The 20,603-nt window shown below is 31.4% G+C and overlaps 1 protein-coding gene across 2 annotated transcripts in view; it reads left to right on the top strand.

Annotated features, from left to right (window-relative positions):
* The window catches only part of ARID2 (AT-rich interaction domain 2), a 163,675-nt gene that overhangs the window by 83,227 nt on the left and 59,845 nt on the right, over positions 1–20,603 (top strand). Inside the window, exons 4-11 of one of the 2 annotated variants that reach the window (XM_045830159.1) lie at positions 4,048–4,181; positions 10,024–10,242; positions 12,292–12,359; positions 16,401–16,467; positions 16,555–16,637; positions 17,140–17,236; positions 17,332–17,541; positions 18,377–18,544. In XM_045830159.1, the coding sequence (XP_045686115.1) occupies positions 4,048–4,181; positions 10,024–10,242; positions 12,292–12,359; positions 16,401–16,467; positions 16,555–16,637; positions 17,140–17,236; positions 17,332–17,541; positions 18,377–18,544 (1,046 nt within the window). Of the gene's footprint in view, positions 1–4,047; positions 4,182–10,023; positions 10,243–12,291; positions 12,360–16,400; positions 16,468–16,554; positions 16,806–17,139; positions 17,237–17,331; positions 17,542–18,376; positions 18,545–20,603 lie in introns of both variants that reach the window. The other variant, XM_045830158.1, reaches the window with a different exon arrangement.

Raw genomic sequence — 20,603 nt, 5'->3', positions numbered from 1 at the left:
GTCCCATTATCAGACTCATTCATAATCTGTTGATCTTTAGTGGCTAAAGGAAATTCAAATTGAACTTGCCTTTTTTATATGTTTTGGCTTAGAATCTGTTCCACTAGATCACATTTATTCTCTCAAGAAGTGTTTTGCAACTTAGTCTTGTGGATATTTGAAGTTTCTTCTTGTACTGGGCCAGAATTTCTAAGTTTCTAACTTACAAATGATGCAGTGTCCCTCTATTTTTATTCTTCAAGTTTGCATTGCAATTGTACTTAAAGGAAGAGTTGGATATGTGACCTTGAACTGCCATCTTTTCATAAAACATATGAAAAAGATTTTATAAAATGTTCCCAGTTATATGTATTTGGTTTTTTCCCTTGATACAAGAACAGTCAAGAGTTTTTTGATTGATTGTTGTTATTGTTGTGTTTAATTACCAATAATTCTATCAAAAATATTTACAGATGAAATTATATGATATCTGGAAACTACTTTAAAATAATCTGGGAGGGAGTTATGAAGATAGTTAATTGTGGTATAGTGAAACAAGATTTACCTGGAGTTGATATCTGCTGTTGGGATACTGTTATATCAGCTTCTCTACATTTCTATATAGGTTTGGTATTTTACATCATAAACATTATTGTTAATTTTCCAAGGGCTTAATTGCTATCTTAGGCAAAACTTTGAGTTGCATTGTAGTTAAAGAATGTGCCCTATATAATAGTTAATCCTTAATTTATTGTGGTTTTCTGTGTGAGTTGATACAGTTTCATAATTTTCATGGAGATTTGAAAAGAAAAATCATTGTATGTCTAATAAGTTAATCTTACTGGTGATTGTATTCAAATCTTCTATAACCTAACTTGTTTTTTTTTATGTGTATTTAATCTGTCAGATAATACAAGAGGTTAAAATTTCCTACATGCATAATAATAATAATACCCATTATTATTTGATGCTATTTTGAGTGAACTCCCCTGCCCCCCGCCATTGTTTTCATCACACTTAAGCTTTTTAATTGAACAGTGCCATTTAAAGTAATTTATGTATTATCCTTAGAGGATATTTGCCTCCATCCTGTAAGTCTGTGACCTGTGACATAGAATCTACCACAAAATAAATTAGTGCTAAGGTGAAGAAAAAGAATATATAACTCATCCCACCTGAATCTGTTTCTGATGTTGAACTAGGGAGACTAATTTTCTGTAGTTGCCTGATGAGAGAGTTACTGCCATCTGGATTTCAATATTTTACCAGTCTTAAGTTAAATACATAGCGTACTAGGCAGATTATTGTAAGAGCTCAGTAAATACTTGTATTATTAATATATTAACTATTCAAATGATATTATTGACTTTGAGAAGAAAGAGAAACATACAGTCTAGCATTTGTAGGCCAATGAGTGAACAAAAAACATTGATGTGTATCCTCAAGGTCATGCTAGAGGTGTAGACTTTAAATTTTTATTTTTATTTAAGTGTTTTCTCTTGTCTGTTAATACTTTTTCATTTTAGACATATAACTCTTTGAAAAACAGAAAAGAAAGACTTTATTAGGAGGGACAAGAGATCAGAACTGGGTGTGAAAACCTTAGTTAAACTAAGAAATGTTGAGTCTCGGTTAGAAATATTTAATCATGCCAGTGAGAACAATTATTGATCCTCAGGCCAAGTGAATAAAAACTTCACACATCATAACAATTTGCCTAAACCATAACTTTCTGGGGATTAAAATTATGTAAAGAACCTTCTTGGAGGAATAAGGTTAGAATGTGCCAAGAGACCAGAAATCATATGTTTTTAAAACTTTATGAAAATTTAAATTATAAGAGCTTTTATGTATATAATATGCACTGTTTACTGTGAGTATATAGTAAAGGGTTGCTGTCAGCCGCTCATGTTACTTATGCTCCATTTTGGGTGTTCTAGGAGGGAAAACGTTATATTTATGATCCTTCTTTACTAATAATGTTGCTTTCTCCCTCAGCTGTAATAAAAAACACAAATTTTAAATCAACTGTGCTCAATCATGAGTAACAAATTTATAAAGAGCATCTTAAAATATTAGTGTAACATTCTGATTTTAAAATTCTACATCTTCATTATTATTTCTGTTATATTTGGATAAAATTTATTTAATGAAGATTATCTTTAGTTTATTTTTAACCATTGCACAGTGATTTCCATCAATTCTGGAAGACCATACTCTCTAAAGTACTTCTATCAATACTATTGCCTGAGTGAATTCATGTGACCCTCACTTGCAGAAAAATATGTCACATCATTTTTGAGCAGCTGTTTTAGTCTGAATTTTATATACTCTTCTTTTTATGGTGCCTGCATTAGATTTCAAAAAGAATAGGCCCGATATTTACCTATTCACATCTATTATGGGTCTATCCTGGAGAGAGACTGCCTCTTTTTAATCATCCTTTTGTTTTATGGTTTTGGACTGTAAATGCTATCTGCTGGGGGACATCCCCAGGATCAGGGTAAGATATGAGCAGCTGTATACTCTCCTCAGTGCTCAAGGGTTTTCTATGTGTGTATGTGTCCCTGCTTTAGTGTGCCAGAGCTCCATCAGTAAAGTGTTAGGTTCATTAGCTATCAAGCTGCCAACTAGTAAAGAGTTCCTAGCTCTAACTGAGCTAATATGGAAGACTTATAAATAATGCAAAGGGATGGTTTAATTCTCTTCCAGGTAAGATGTGAATTATTATGCCGTGTAAAACTGAAAGGGGAAAATGAGGAGTGGTAATGATTTTTTATGTTACTAGTTTTTATATTTGTAAAGTTTTAGCCTTCATTCATCCCACCTTGAGTTTCAAGTTTTGGTACTAAAAACAAAATAATACTTCTGAGGTCATCCTGTGTATTCATTGATGCACCCCTCTCTCATCTCAGCTGCCTGTAACTAAAAGAGCCAAGGCGTGAATAGCTATTTAAGACTTTTAAAATAGTTACTAATGGACTTAGTACCTGCCTGGATCAGGAATTGTAGATGGATTGATCTTTAAATTAACTACATCTAGAACTTTTCTTTGATAAATATAAGAAATTATATTAATCAACGTACTTGTGAAGTACAGTAACAAGTTTGTTAGTTACAGTGTTGTCTTTGACAGGGGTTTGATCAGTTCACCCACTTTAAAATTTTACTTGAGAACTTAACTATAAACTGGTAAGTGATATAAATTATGAATTTGGAAATTTAATTCTAATTAATAAGAAGATTGATCATATTCCAAAATGATAACATAAAGGGGATACAAAGAACTATCTCATAAATTGGTCAAAATTTGTTAGGCACATGGATTTTGGATGGGAACTTGGCTGTATTGCTGTTCAAAATGAGCATGCCATTTCCAATGTCTGTTCAGAGAAGAATATTCAACAAGTACACAGATTAAGTTTATTGTTGTGTGATTTGTAGTAGCAAAAAACAAAACTGAAAATATTTAAATTTATCTCTGGAGATCTAGTTATATTATGATGTATCAATATAATTAAATATTACACAACTATTTAAAAAGACTAAACTAATACTGTATGTATTGGCATCCTTAGAGCTCTAAAATATGTTGGTAAATAAAAATATACACAGAAAATATATAGGCATATGCACATGAACCTGTTGTTATCTCTGGTGAGTGAGATTGGGGAGACCAGGGCTAAAGAATCCTCTCATTTTTCTTGGTTTTACAATGACCGTGTGTAATGTTTTTAAGTCAGTAAATAAAATACATGCCATTCATCTATAGGGAGTTGTCCTTCAACATTCCTTTTACATTTTTATTTCAGTAGTGATGTGGTCTTTTCTGTAAATATAAAAACACTTTTAGAATCATTGCATTGAGTTCGACTGCAGTATTATTGCTGAAGTGACTAATCTAAGAGGTTTGTAATATCCAAATATTTTTTGTATATATAAGAGGATTGTAATATCCTAATTTTTTTTTAAATTTAGGGCTTCTAGAAAAGGAGGGCAGATATATGTAGTAGGAGTTAAAACTAAGATACACTTTTAAATATCTACTGCGCTGTTTTTCTATTTCAGTTACCTAGAAAAGTACGAGAAAGTTCATCATTTTGGGGAGGATGATGATGAAGTACCACCAGGCAATCCAAAGCCACAGCTACCTATTGGTGCAATTCCATCTTCCTACAATTACCAGCAACACAGTGTATCAGGTAAATATTGTTGGAAATTGAGAGGGTGTAGTTCCACAGTTTTGGGGCTTTTTTCTTTTCAATTTTACTAATTTTAATCAATTACGTTTTTAATACTTGTATTTTCTTCCTCTTCTTTTACTATGGCTTTTTTATTTAAATTATTTTATTGTTGTTCAATTACAATTGTTCATATTCCACCCCCCCTCCATAGTTTTGAATTAGGAAAATAGACACCATCCGATGAATTAGTTCCTTATTTTGCTCCTGAGAATACTTAAGCCTTGTGGTAAAACAACTTTCAAAGATCAACATCTAGTTGGTATCAGGGCCTTTCTATCATAGGCTTATAAGATTGTTAGTTGCAACAATTTCCAGACTTAAAAATATCTGTACTTTTAAGTGAATTTTTTTTCTTTTTTCTTTGGCTTAATGATCAGTTTAACACAAATAGTCACTAAACATGAGAAAGGTTCTGTTAGGATTAGAGAAGCTAAGAATATTTAGGTAACATTTACTAGATTTTCTACAATTATTGGAATTCCCAGCACCAGCATTCCTCAGAAATATTTCTAACTATTCAACTATTTCTGACAAGGTACAAGGAATAAGATTTTTTGTTTTTCATTTAAGTCATTCTGGTAATAGTTATAGAGGAATCTGCAGCTAAAAGAATAGGACTCAAATTGGAAATAATCAGGTTGAGAGTCTAATAAAGAGGTTTTTGAGGCAGAATAGATGGAGGGTTCCAGTATTTAGTGACTCTGGGGACTGGGCTGTGATGACTGGAAAGAGAGCTAGCAGAGTTAAACATCTCTATTCTTCAGTCACCAACATTTGGCCTAAAAAAGGGGAGATGATGTCCTTTTCAAGGGTATAGTCTTTATAAAGTCTACAACGATCTATAGATATTTATTATTCATTGGTGCTATAGTCCCAATGTCTTATAAGTTATCCTTAAACTCTCTCATGTGTGCTTAAGTCACCATGTGGAAGATCTTGCTAATAGTTTAAGCTGAAATAAAACGGTGACTTGTTAGGTGATTTGTTCCCTGTTTGTAAAAAGGGCTAATGACTATTATTTCAGGGATATTATAGAGGCTATTCCTATATTGAATGCAACATTGTATTAATGACCTTTAAAACTGTTTTCAGCTTCATAACTCTGTGGCTCCTGTATTACAGTAACAGCAGAAACTGTCCATGATTGTAGGTTAAATAGATTTGGATGTCGGCTATTACAGATTTCTAAACTGACTCACTTCTGTGTCTGATGTTGTTTTTTTCTTGGATCAGGGTTTTTGTTTCTTTGTTTTTTCTTTTTTGTTTTTGCCTCCTCTGATTAAAACAGATTTACTTCAAGAAAGAAGATGTAAAATATTTCTGATATTTCAGAAGTCTAATAAAAGTCATTGATAGAGCTTCACAAGTTAAGGGAATGACAGAATTGCCTAACTTGGTGTTATAACTCTTTCTAATATGTTGTCATATGTCTGGGTTTTATCGTTTTGTTTTTAAGGAGAATCTGAGCATTTTTGTTACATGTTGCATGATCGATAAAATCAGGATTGGGAATCCATGAAAGGGAAGAAACTAGGAATTGCTGGGGAATATCAGACTATAGTATTTCTAATACGGACTGATAAGAGGTAGTGTTTTAGAGCACGATTTATGAATTTGAAGATGCTTTTTATTTTTCTAGAAGGAGCCATAGCAACATTATGACAGTATTCTAAAAATTATGGTGATTATCAATATACAAAACAAATCCTTTGTTGATGATTCAAGTATCATTAAGAAAAATATGGTCTGTGTGTGTGTGTGTTTCAAATATTCACCAAAATGGAATTGCATAATGATTGATTAAGAACTTTTAGGAAATTTTAGTTAAAACCTATAAAAAGATTTTTATTTATATTCTTGATCATACGGCCTTTCTGTCCTTGCAGGCAAATGTATTTACCTAAAGATGCTAATTGTTGATATTAAGAAAAGATATTCTAAAATAATATTTTGAATAATGAATAAGTTTCGATTGGCAGTAGTCCAGGACATTTCATATAAAGTGCAATTCTACTCATAATTTTTCATAATAAATAGAGTAAATGAAATATTATACATTGAGAGGGACCAAATATTCCTCTAAGGATATTTGCTCCTTTTGTCCAGTGACTTTAAATGGCAAAAAAAATATTGAGTAGATTTTGCCTTGAACTTTAGGATTATTAAACTTTGCACTTATGGTGGCTTTATCATTTATTTGCATAGTTTTCCATGTTTTTCCTTGTCATAAATACCTAATCCTTTGGTTGTCCTCTTTCTGTATTCTTTTTTCACTTGGTATTGATTTGAATACAGTCAGTTCTGCAGTATTATAGAGTACATTATTAAAGACTTTTTGTTCATGTTTTCTTACATTTTTAAATGACCATAAAAATTCAGTTATCTTTAAATTAAAATAAAATTGTTTATTTGCAATATCTTTAATAGAAAAACTGTGAAAGGCAAAATTGAAAAGTGTGACATTGAAATTAATAGAACTGTAGAATTTTAGAACTAACCATGATTTTAGTGATTATTTAATCCAATCCAATTATTTTGGTAAAAGAAAGTACCCTGTCCATTTGCAGTTTTGGTACTTAAATTTGGGAAATTTCATACAGGGAGATTTTGGTTTTTTGCTTTATTTGTCATAGTTGAGCAAAAATTTTCCCTTAAATATTTCATATTCTAACAGACTTTTGCACTACAACAATTGCTGCCATGTGATTGAAAGTATTGTATAATTCCACAATGTAAACAGCCCTCTAGGAACAATTGTCCCATTCCTCTAAACTAAAAACAGACATACCATTGTCTCAGATTAAATTCAGTTTGTCAGCAGTAATTGATTTATATAAACTTTGAGTCAAAAACGTTGAAAATAGCCCTGGCTGGTATAACTCGGTTGTAATGGCATCCCATACATGGTAAAAGGTTGTGGATTCCATTCCCAGTGAGGGCCCATACCTAGGTTGCGGGTTCCATCCACAGTTAGGGATCCCATGAAAGGCAACTGATTGATATTTCTCTCTCTTTTTCTGTCCCCTCCCCTCTACCTCTTTTTCTCCTCCCCCTTCCTCTCTCTAAAAGCAATGAAAAATGTCCTCAAGTGATGATTAAAAAATATTTTTTTAAAAAAGGATATTGAAAATAAATTTCTGATCCCATTCCAAGTGTAAAATTATAGGTGTTTGATGATCACGTATACTTGGAAAGGGGTGAGGCTCTTGCCTCAAATCTTATAAGCATTTTTTCCCTCCATTATCTTAGGAATCTTTACCAAACCTGGTATAATTAAAGGACTTTTCATAACTATCACATTTATTTATTTTGGTTTGATTGGAGATGTCTTTGGCCAAGTTACAAAGGTAAGGATGCATTGAAATGTAAGCAAACAGAACAATTCTAAGATCATATTGAAAGCACATAAACAAAATTTGACAGACATTGGATGTGGGTTCTAAATTTTTTTCTATTGAAGTGATTTGCTTGAAAGTTTTGTGAAATCTAAAATTAACTTGGCTATTGCTGAGACTTGGGTTTTTATAATAAATTATATTATGCAGTATAGAAATATCAAAATCTAACTATATTCACAGAAGTTTTGTTACTTTTGTCAGATATTTTCAGGTATTTATGAGATACTTCACTTCAAGATTATTAAAATGAATATGTATTGTTCAACCTTAAATATGGTAAAGAATATGTTCATAGTCATTTATAACTGTATTGTGATACTTTTTCACTATCTACTGTTGGAGAAATTCCTAGAATTTTTTAAAAAGATTTTTTTTATTTATTTTTAGAGAGGGGGAAAGGGAAGGAGAGGGAGAGAAACATCAATGTGTGGTTGCCTCTCACATGGCCCCCAATGGGGACCTGGCCCACCACAACCCAGGCATGTGCTTTGACCAGGAATCAAACCAGCAATTCTTTGGTTCACAGCCCAAGCTCAATCCACTGAGCTACACTGGCCAATATTCCTAAAATATTTTAGATTGAAGAGTCGTCTCCTCAAATATCCACCCTGGGAAATGAATAAATTTCTTTCTTGCATGATTTTCTTCTATGGCATATTGTGGCAATAAATCTCTACTTTGCATTCTAATTCTTCTTCATCCATTGTTTCTGAGATGTTTCATCTATAAGTACTTTAACTCTTGTTTTCTTGCCTCCTCCCATAAACTAGTTATGTCTTTATATGAAAAATATACTTGGGGTATATGTCACAGGACATAGCTTCTAAGGCCTAAACAACCCCAACTGAGAGTCAGTATTTCCAGAAGTATAGTATTTTCTTATATGTATATATTATAATTATACATTAGTGTTTTATAACCCCATCTTTCTTACCTTCAAAATTTTTAAAGTTTTAAATTCATTCTTCTGCAGAAAATTTTAGTTGCCTAGGGTTAGGAAAAAATTTAGAATACAGAAGCATGAACTGTAAAGGTAAAAATTCATAAATCAGACATTATAAAACGTCTCTTCAGGAACTGCTAAGAAAATGAAAAGACAGCCACTGACTGGGAAAAAATATTTACAAAACAAATATTAGATAAGTGACTAATATTCAAAACTGACAGTATAAAGTACTGACAAATAGGCAGAGCAATAGGAACTCTTTGTATGTTGGTGATGGGGTGGAAAGGCAAGATGTTACAGCCAACATACCCAGCAATCTAAGAGAACTAAAATATGTCTGCACAATGTCCTGTATGTGAATGTTTATAGCAGCTGTGTTCATAAGTGCCAAAAACTGGGTACAGTGTAAATGTCCTTCATCTAGGGAATGGATGAACAGATTTTCTTATATCTATACTATAACAATTAAAAGGAACAAACTATTGACACACACATCATCATGGATATTAACCTCAAAAGCATTTTGATAAATAAAAGTAATGAAACATAGGCTATCAAGGCTCTTGTAAAGCCCAAGGAGGTCAAGCCTAAGATCCCAAGGGGCAGCAACTCTAAGTTCAGTTGACTTGCCTGTATTGCTCACCTCAAGCTTGGGAAACAAGCTCGTTCCTGCATCACCAAGGGTATGCAGGTTCTGCTGGCCAAAGGTCAAGGCCAAGGCTCAAACCAAGCCCTCGGCTGTGGTTGCAGCTCAGGCTCCCAAAGGTGTCCAGGCCCCCACAAAGGCTCTGTAGTAAAGGCCTCTGTCTGCTGATGTGAGGATGGAAAGACTGGTGTGACCTGTGGGCTGCTGTCTGCATGGAGTTGGTGTCCTCCTGTACTAGTTGTGCAAATAAACCTGAGGCAGGATCTGTCAAAAGTGTTAGTAAATCAAAAAAAAAAGAAATCAGACAAAAGACTACATACTGTATGACTCCATTTATTTGGCATTCTGAAATAAAGCTGTACATACTCTGGTTTCTCTTCAGATCGTATAAATCTTTCACCTTTGACTGAAGTAAAGCTATAGGAACAGAAAGGAAATTAGTGATTGTGGGTAGAAAAGGGATTTGACAAAAAGGAGCATAAAAAGAAACTGAGTGATTACTGTATCTTCATTGTGGTAGTGGTTAAAAGACTGTATTTATCAAAACTCATATAACTATAGAACCAAAAATTGTGAATTTTACTATGTTAATTTTTTCATAAGCTGACCTAAGAAAGGAATTCTACAGTTAGGTAAAGAAGGTAGGCAGTGTGTTTAAAAACATGATATTGTTAAATATTTCAAAGGAACCAGTCTCCTTACCTTTATTTTATAAAAGAAACCAAACTCCTATCTGGTATTCAGAAGATATTAACAACAGTGGTTTCTATGCCTTGATAAACAAGATGTTTTTGTCTTTATCTTTGTTAGATTATCTGCGGCAAAGTTATGGGCTATCTATGGATTTCAATTCGCCAAATGATTATAATAAATTGGTGCTTTCACTATTATCTGGACTCCCAAATGAAGTGGACTTTGCTATTAACGTATGCACCCTCCTATCAAATGAAAGTAAACACGTCATGCAACTTGAAAAAGACCCTAAAATCATCACTTTATTACTTGCTAATGCCGGGGTGTTTGATGACAGTAAGTTTTAAGCTGAACACATTGAATGATAATTCTGTAATTGTGTTATGGATTTTTTTTTAAAGTTGTATAAGGACAAAGTACTTTTTATTTGTCAACATAATAGCATTATTTATTTGCTTTTATTAAATGTCTAATTTAAAATAATGAATGTTTTGATTTTTTTAACCTTATATATTTGAATAATAATTTAGTCTCACTAGAGCTTTTGAAATTTTGGGTTTTTCTTAAGAGTTGTATATGGGTTTTGATTTGAGAAGATTGCTTGATATAAAATTCTGATAAAGAAAACTAGGATGTGGGAGAAATTGATTTTGTGAAGTCTACTTCTGTTATTGTATGTTTATAATTTTTAAGTAAACAGTTGAGACCAATGCATTTGAAAATTTGCTGCCTAAATAATCAAAATAAGATTTATCAAATATGTTATATCATTTTTCTCATAGGATTTACTAGATACAGGTTTTTATAAATAGAATTTTTTATTTTCTGTGAAATTATCTCTTACTAAATGTAGGTTTCCTTCAGATGAAGTTGCTCAGTTTTTAATTGTAGTGTAATATTTAACAGATTTAGAAAATATGTTTTGAAATCTTTTTTTGCTCGTAGTTTTTCTTTTTTAAAATACCCATATTAGCTGAATGTTAATGATACACAATTTTTTTCTTCTTTGCTTTTCAACCCTCCTACCTCCAAACCATTGCAACTTCTTTCTCCAGAAGTATATCCTAATAAAGGATAAGGTGTTCCCATGAATTGAAATTATTTTATCATTGAGGAAATATATATCACAGTACACCCAGCCTGAAAATTTCTTGTAATATTTTTTACATTCATGACTTTTCTTATTCTAAATACCAGTATGTTTGCAAATTAGTTTATTTTTCTGTGATTTGATTTGTGTCAAGTTGTGTGCTTTCCAACTAAATTTATTAGGGATAATCTAAGTAGATGCCTTAAATTTTGACATGTACTTATTTTATATGAAGGCTATTTTAAAATTAGTTTAAATAAAAGTAAGACTTAATTTCTTATTCTTCCTGAAACTACTCTTGGTTACATGGAGAAGGAACAAAAATCAGTATTGCTTAGTTTATGTTGTAACTTTGAAGATCTAAATTTGGTGAATTTTCATTATAATTTTGTGTTCTTTGGTTTCTAATATTTTATTTTGATATTTTATTATTTTTTAATTTAATTTTCAATTTTCATTCAACATTATTTTGTATTAGTTATTTTGATATTGTAAAAATATCTTTCAGCATTTAATATAAAATGGAGTTCAAGATTGTTTTATATTTTTAGAAACCTTAAAGTTTTTGGAAAGAAATATTCTTAAACCAGAATAACTTTTTTTGAAGTCTTCTCATTTACCATGAACAAGGATTATACATGTATAAATGATAGAGGTAATCTTACTAGTTTTGGTGTGCTGAAGCATGATATTCTTTAGACCCAGTTTATGTTCTTAAATTCTTTAAGCATTTTTATTTATCTAAAAGACTAAATTATTATGCACTGTAGCAATATAAAATATTAACAATTTAGAAAATGCTATTTTAAGGCAGTCAGAAATTTAGAATTCCAGAGTACACAGATTTTATGAAGACCCCCATACTTAAAATATTAGTTTTACATTATAAAAATAGTTTTTTTGAGTTTGAGGATTATGGATATATTTGATTTGGTTAGGCTTTTGAAATGTTTTGATTGATTTTTTTCGGGCATGGAGTTTCAGTTGGGAGATAAATACAGAGGCCACTCCCACTGAAAATGTGGAATGTTTATACATTTTGTGTTTAAAGAAATATGATAAAAATGACAACCAATTTAACTTTTACATCTTCTATTTTTATCTAATATTTGCTTATATAATTTTAAAAACTTTCAAAGAGATTATTATGACTTTCTACCATTTACAATGAAACAGTTTTTAGTGAAGAAGATATCTTAAAATGTATTTATACTGTTTTTTTCCCACACCTATGTATTATTAAATAGTTAAGTGAAAGGAATAACTCCATATTATTGAATATACTATTCTTTTAGCTTTAGGATCCTTTTCTACTGTATTTGGAGAAGAATGGAAGGAGAAGACTGATAGAGATTTTGTTAAGGTAATTTGAATACATTTTTTAAAATATTGAATCATTTAATTTATATAGCCAAGCGCTAAGAGTCAATGATGGTTGCTTATTTTATATACATGATACTACCTATATTTTAATTTTTATCATAATATATAAAGATACCTATTTAAAAGTTGTGATTAAGTTGCATGAAAAGCTTTAACTAGCTAATAAACAGAAATAAAGTTCTTATTTTATTATATATTTACTTCTGAAAATAATATCTAACAAAAGCAATACATCTGAGAAATCCCAGATTATTAGCAGCAGTCTGAGTAATTTCCTTAGGCTTGTGTTTCAGTGCACGTAATCACTCTTTAGCTGTGTCTAATATTCCACTTGACTCATTTGTTAAGTTTTATTTTAGTGACTTTTTAATTTCTAGAAATTCACTTTATATTTGTTCAAAGTAGCCCTTTTTGGTCTTCTTTTATGCTTTTAATAATTGTAATTGTTATATATATCCAAAGTATCTTAAAAAGATAAAATTTACTAATGTAAATTTTAATCAATGTAATTTAAATTATATATAATATATAAGCAAATATAAATATAACTTTATTAATTAAACAAGTTATAAATTGTAAATTAGATATGCATGCACATACAAACACACACACCTGATAATTCTAATACCTAAGCCTCTTGCAACTCTTAATTCTATTAACTCTAAGAGATTATTTTTTTGTGTTTCATCATGTTGGTTTATAAATTTCAGTGGACTTGTTTATGTGGGATTTTTTTTTACAGATAAGATGAAGAGTTTATCAAAATGGCTTTGTATTCATTTCTTTATTGGAGATTTTCCAGTAACTCTGATAGTAAAGTGAAACCCATGGGGGTTGCAGAGCCAGGCTAGTGGTGAAATATTTAGGGGGTTGTGTTAAACTCGGAGCTCAAATAGTGACTGTCCCTTTCATGTACCACCCCCTTTTTTTCAGGTTATTAGACCATCAAATTTCTTACATGATAGGGAGTTGCATTTCAAATTTCCCCACTTCACAAGTTGACCCAAAGTTCTATATCCTGTCTCACCCCAGCCATTAAAAACAAAGCTTATTAGTTGTAGTAAGGCATATTATTTTCTTAATTTCAGAATAATGGTAATTAAGTGTAAGATGCACAAAATGTTTATTTACGTATTTATATATTCAGTCACAGAGCAGAGTAGGGGCTGTCCGTATAATCACTAATCACATGAAATGAAGAAGACACCAATAAGTTAAGGATGATAAGATGATCACCTCTGTTGCCCATTTTCATTAATTTCTGCTCTTCGTGTCTCTTTGTATATGCTTTGTGTTTAACTTGCTATACTACTAACTTCTTAGGCTGGTGCTTACAGAACTGAATTTTTTTTTTTAATTTTCTCTAATACATTTAAATCCATAAAATTCCATATAAGCACACATTTAGCTTTTTCTTTCCATTTTGAAATTTCATGTTTTTATTATAACTCAGTTTAAAAATCTCTTCTAATTTCCATTATGTTTTCTTTTTTGATACATGAATTATTTGAAGGGAATTTTCTTAATTTCTAAAAACTTTTGACATTTTTTAAATTTTCTCTTTCTTATTAATATCTGACTGAATTTTACTATAGTTGTTACAGCGTTCTCGTCCATTAAACAGAAGGTATCTTTTATTTACTTTTAAGTGTACTTTTTTTGGTCTGATATCAATATAACTATATTAGCTTCCACTTGGTGTGTGTTTATATGGTTCATATTTTACTTTCAACTATTCTTACTCTTAATTTTTTAGATGACTTGTAAATAACACATTTGGTCTGTTTTTTTCAGTGTGAAAAACTTTGTTTTTAAATTGATACATTTATTCCATTTACATTAAATGTAATTTTGACGTAATTGTGTTATTCTGTTTAAATTTACCACGTTTTGAGTTGGTTTCTGTATGCCCTGCTTATTTAGTTTTGTTTTTTATTTTACTCTCTTTCCTTTTTTAAATTGATTTGACTGAGTATTGTTTATTATTTCATTTTCCATCCAGAGTTTAGTGTTTATATACTTATTCTGTTCTCTCATTGATTACTCTAGAGATTATCATTTTAATTCTAATTGAGTAAATTACTACTTTTACTAATGTATGCTTCTTGGATGACACAGCAATGACTCCATCTCCATTTATTCAAGTTGATTTAATATACCACTTTTTGAGCATTGCTTTATTCTTTTAGGCTTCTTAAAGTAGAATCTTAGACTATTGGTTTTAAACTTTTCTTTTTGTTTAATATCAGCATGTAAAGCTATGGATTTTCTCCACAAACTGCTTTAGCTCTGTCTCACAAATTTCATGCTGAATTTTTATTACCATTTAATTCAAGATACTATCTAATCTTCCTTGTGATATTGTCTTTGATTCATGGGTTATATAGAAGTATGCTGTTTAATTTCTGACCATTCATTTTCAAACTAGTTTTTATTATCAGCATTACTCTTATAATTATTATTATTATCAGTTTTTAATCATATCCATTGTTGTCAGTGGAAGATATTCTATATGTTTTCAGTTCCTTAAACTTACCAAGACTTGTTTTAGGGCTCAGTATATGATCTTTCTTGGGGAACATTTTGTACAACTTGAGAAGAATGTGCGTTCTGCTCTTGTTGGATGTACATTGTGTTTATATCGATTAAGTCAAGGTGGTTGACAGTATTGTTCAAGGTTCCTCTATTATTATTGCTTTTCTATATAATTATTCTATGATTTCCTGAGAGATGAGTGTTGAAATTATCAACTGTAATTATAAATGTTTATATCCCCTTTCAGTTGTCATTTTTTGTTTCATGTATTTTGAACTTCTCTTATTAATTGCATATGCATATAGGATAATTATATTTTCTTGATGATTTAGCTTTTATTTATGTGTGATCATTTTGAATTTCATGTTTGATATCTTTATTATTTGAATTTCCTGTGACCCTTTTTTTCTTGGTTATTGAACATTGTCTTTTTTCTTCATATACCTAGCTCTTTTTTTGTTGTTGTGAAACATTTTTTAACTTTTTTTATTTTTGCAATGGTTCCTTTTGATGGTGGACTTTCTTTCAAACTAGTGACATTAACTGCAAAAGAACCTAATTCCCAGAGTAAAATACAATTATTTTTTAAATATACATACCAAAGGGTTTGGAAATAAAAAGTGAACTAATAGCCTGTGTGCTTCTTTATGACTACGGAAGTAGCAAAATAATGTAGTTAAATGGCATTGACAAGGTGAAATTAAAGTTCATTTTGTATAGATATATTAGTATAAAGGCATTTGTGTTTTGGCCTGGAAAAGAACATTAAACAATAGAATTTAACCACTCCCTCTCATATACGGAACAAAAAGCAGTTTGTAGGTACAGAAAACTGGAAAGCAGCTGAAATATCTGTGTTACCAATTCAGGAACACATCACTTCATCATTTGCTATTTGGTTTTCTCCTAGATACAGATTTACTAAGTACCTGTGTCTCAGAGTGTCTATAAACAGGAGCGCGTGGTTATGTGCAATTTACTAATGGGATTAATGACTATTATAATTTTAATGGGCATAAACCCTATTTGTAAATATTTTTCATAGCTGTAAAGTGATCTGAAAATGTCTGATTTATATTGTTGGCAATGTCACAGGTGCTGCTAATACTATTGTGGTTTGTTGTCTAACATTCGGAGTTGAAGAAAATGCTAAGGAAATCCTAAATTTTAGTTAGAGGTTAATGAACACAGAGGTGTCATATTTTCCCCCATTCAAGTTTTATATATGCCTTAATTTCTTTCACAAACCTTTTAAGGATTTATGGGTCCCAAGCTAAAACCCCCTGGTCCAGAATGATACATTATTGTATAAGTTCCTTACCTTTAGAAAATCAAGTATTTATGTCAGTGAATACATAAAATACAGTGATGTCTATGTGAACTAAAAAAAGTAGAAATATTATAGTTTTATTGTACATACCACTTTTAAGCAATAGAATGGTTGTTTCAAATTGTCAGAATTAAGCATAATAATTTCTCATTATAGTTTTGGAAAGACATTGTTGATGATAATGAAGTACGTGACCTCATTTCTGACAGAAACAAGTCTCATGGTAAGTCAATGAGAAAAAAATTTAAGAACTTTAAAATATCAATAATAATGAAGTATTAATAAGTAAAATATATATTTTCTGTTGTAGAAGGTACATCAGGAGAATGGATTTGGGAATCTTTATTTCATCCACCTCGAAAGCTGGGCATTAATGATATTGAAGGACAACGGGTACTTCAGATTGCAGTGATTTTGCGAAATCTTTCTTTTGAGGAGGGCAATGTTAAGCTCTTGGCAGCTAATCGTACCTGTCTTCGTTTCCTATTACTTTCTGCACATAGTCATTTTATTTCTCTAAGGCAATTAGGCCTTGACACGTTAGGAAATATTGCAGCTGAGGTAAGCATGTGACAGTAACTTAAAACAGTTTTTATAGTTAGTGACAGTATTTACTTTAAAATTTTACAATGTGGCATTATTATATTTGCCATATTTATAGAGTATTCAGTGTTAACATATACATAGTTTTTGCCTAAAACAGTATTACAGAAGTATCAGACACTTTTGTGGGGAAAAAGTACTTGAAATGATACTCCAAATTTAGTTATTGCTATGCTCACAGTTATTACATTTTTTAAAGTTATGCAGCATTATTCTGTTTATTTTTATTAAATGTGTAATATCCTATACTGGAAGAAGCCTACCTCAATAATAGTGTCCTTTCTTTTTCTAGCTTTTATTGGACCCTGTTGATTTCAAAACTACTCATCTGATGTTTCATACTGTTACAAAATGCCTAATGTCAAGAGATAGATTTCTAAAGATGAGGGGTAAGTGCACAAACTTTTTATCATCTGTCTAAAGTGCACAAACTTTTTTCATCTGTTAAAGATCACATACATTTTTATGTATGTATGCTTTTCAGGCATGGAAATTTTGGGAAATCTTTGCAAAGCAGAAGATAATGGTGTTTTGATATGTGAATATGTTGATCAGGACTCATACAGAGAGATCATTTGTCATCTCACTTTACCTGATGTGCTGCTTGTAATCTCAACACTCGAGGTGCTATATATGCTCACAGAAATGGGAGATGTAGCTTGCACAAAAATTGCAAAAGTAGAAAAGAGTATAGGTAAGTCTAAACTAAAGAAACATTTAAGTTATTTTCTTTATTGAGGAGAAAATACGTAATGTGGTGCTGTGTCAAATCATGATTGATATTAGGGGCTTACTGTTTATTTTAAGGAGTCATCCTTTCAGACACATTTGTTTGTATTATTCTTTCTGCCTGTTTTAGATGAACAAGAAACTTCTATCATAATAGAGACCAGGATGTATGTGACTATTATTATTCCCTATTCCTTTTTTTTATTTCTATTATTCTGTATGAAATTTGAAGTCAACAAAACTATATTTGACTCTCTGGGGAGCAAGTCTTTCTGTTTCACATTATCAGCTGCTACTATTAAGCGACTAAAGCTGAGTGAAACACACATCCTTCTGTTTCTAGTTGCTGGTAGTGGTACTATCCTTAAACCAGTGAACTCACCTCCATAGTGGATTGTGAGTCATAAATATGCTTACTAAAGTATGTCATGTTAACATTTTACTCAGTGATTCAAATTCTTTCTTTCATATACATACTAAAAATGAAGATTGGAATGAAAAATATTATTGAGAAATTAAGATGTCACTTTTATACAAGTAGTTCCTTAATCTGGCTACACATCAGAATCACTTGAGAAGCTCTTTTAAAATAAAGATACCTAACCCCTACTCCAAAGCTACTAAATCAGTCTTCAGAGATTGAGCCTCAAAATCTTTGAAGATCCACAGATAATTCTAATGTACAATGATTGATAGGCTGGCATTTGAGAAGTAGTATTACGCACAGCATTAATTTTTATGCAGTGTGATTGTTTTATAATATTATTGATTGATAACTATTGGGTTTTAATTTCTTTTAGACATGTTAGTGTGTCTGGTGTCTATGGATATTCAGATGTTTGGGCCTGATGCACTAGCTGCAGTAAAACTTGTCGAACATCCAAGTTCCAGTCATCAAGTTTTATCTGAAATTAGGACACAAGCTGTAGAGCAAGTTCAAACCCAGATCCATGTAGCATCAGCCCCAGGTTAGTGTTTTTATATATTCTTTTTCATTATGGTTATTGGTGTGTAAGATTTAATACTAAGGATAAATTTAAATATGCACTGTGGGGCACTGAGATTTTATAGTAGTAGGGTAGAGAACTTGAGTATGTACTTTAATTTCTTAGATATTTATATTCTAGGAGCAGCAGGATCAAGGTGAGAACAGACAAAGAATAGTGTAATAGAGAAATGAAGTTAAAGCAGAATTTTGAGGAGTGTGAGGGATTAGATTAACTACTTTGAGAACAATAAGTGCCCCAAATGAGGTTCTTATTTATGATTCTGGTCATTAGAAATTGATAAGGCAAGAATAGCTTAATCATGTATTTTATAATTTTCTCAGATGGTCATCAGAATACAGAAATACAATATCCCCATAATACTAAAACTTGGACTAAACATAGCAGAATCAGAGCCTAGGATGATCACTCACCTTTGTTTATATACACAAACACATAGACAAGCATGTATACCTGCACTCTACACCTTTCCTGGAGTCCCTTGGGTCGGTTCTGTTTAATATTCTTATTAGAATTCAGACCTGTCTAATAACCAGCATTCTCTCCAGTGTTTGGACATTTTTTTTTCTGGCTAAGTTATTGTTTTTATATTTTAGCAGTCTCAGCCTCTTTGTAGAGTGCTTTCCGCATCTTCATTTGTCCTATCAAAAACAATCCATCTTTTATCTCACCTGTTCTCCTACCTCTCACTTTTCCCAAGACATTTCTCTTTACTTGTATTTTATTTTTAATGGAGGATGCTTATTTTCTCAGTTGATTTTACCTCTTACTTTACAGGTAATATGGAAATTGTATGGCATAAACTTCCTCAACTTCTTAATCCTCCACTTAAAAACCTGTTGTCATCTGAACTTCATTCTTCTTCAACTTCATTTTGGCTCAGCAAGAAATGTTAACCTCTTCTGAATCTGTGCTCTGAATATCAGTCTTTCCCATTTTTTCATTCCTATGTCTTAACCTCTTTTGTTGCCTGCTTCTTCCTTTCATCCTAGAAATGCATTTATATCTTTCTCAATCCCTCTCACTACCCTTTAAACAAAAATGTCATTATCCTTAATCTTTAACTACCACATTCATTTAATCGCCAAATCTTGTTGAGTCTTCCTGAATACCTGTGCTTCTTCAATTGCCAGGGCTTGTGACTCAGTTCACACTCTCATCATATCTCTCCAGCTATCTTATTCTCCTGTCATTTAATCATGGTCCCAATCTCTCTTCTGTGCTAGTTCATAGAATCAAAATTATGGTAGATACTCTTATTTACTCACAGTATGCAGTATGTCACATATTTCATTGATTTCCATTATGTTCTTCTGAAGTATATGGTAGAATTGTATCATATATGCATGTAAATTACTTGAATTCATCCAACAGTCTGGACAAATAATAGAAGGCAGGAAGAAAATAGATAGTTTTGACTAATCTACCCAGTGAGCTTTCACCCACAGGCAAGAGATGTCAAACAGCCAGTGCATATTGGGGATCACTGGTCAGAATATTTAATGGTTTTTTAACTTAAAGAAGACATGAAACCGTTTATATTGCCAGTTAAGTGAGTGGTGGAGGTATATGTTTATCCTCCCAAGAAACCAAAGATTAAATTAATTGAGGGCCATGGAGAAACTGTCCAATCAAGAGAGAAATTAATAAGTTATTAGTGATACACTGAACTATAATGAGCTTTTTGAAGAATATTCAAGGGTATTTTCAATGAAAGCTGCTGTTTTTTTGCCTTGTCACTACCTGTGAGCTTAACAAATGAACTCACCTCCAACCTAAGATTTGGTCCCTCACCTGACAATTGACAATTAAAGTTATAGCTTGCTTGTATATGTAGTCATATTAAGTATATTTTATTGATGATGCTATTACAGTTGTCTCATTTGTCCCTTTGCCATCCCTCCACCCAGAAACCCCATTCCCTCTAGCAGTTGTCCCCTGAGTTCATGTCTGTGGGTCGTACATATAAATTCTTTGGCTTCTCCATTTCCTATACTATTCTTAACTTCCCCCTATCTGT

The sequence above is a fragment of the Phyllostomus hastatus genome, unplaced genomic scaffold, assembly GCF_019186645.2.
Source record: "Phyllostomus hastatus isolate PE091 unplaced genomic scaffold, TTU_PhHast_1.1 phas_scaffold_93, whole genome shotgun sequence".
NCBI classification, from domain to species: domain Eukaryota; kingdom Metazoa; phylum Chordata; class Mammalia; order Chiroptera; family Phyllostomidae; genus Phyllostomus; species Phyllostomus hastatus.
Note: the sequence above shows the minus strand (reverse complement) of the source record. Positions and strands in the feature narration are given on the sequence as shown.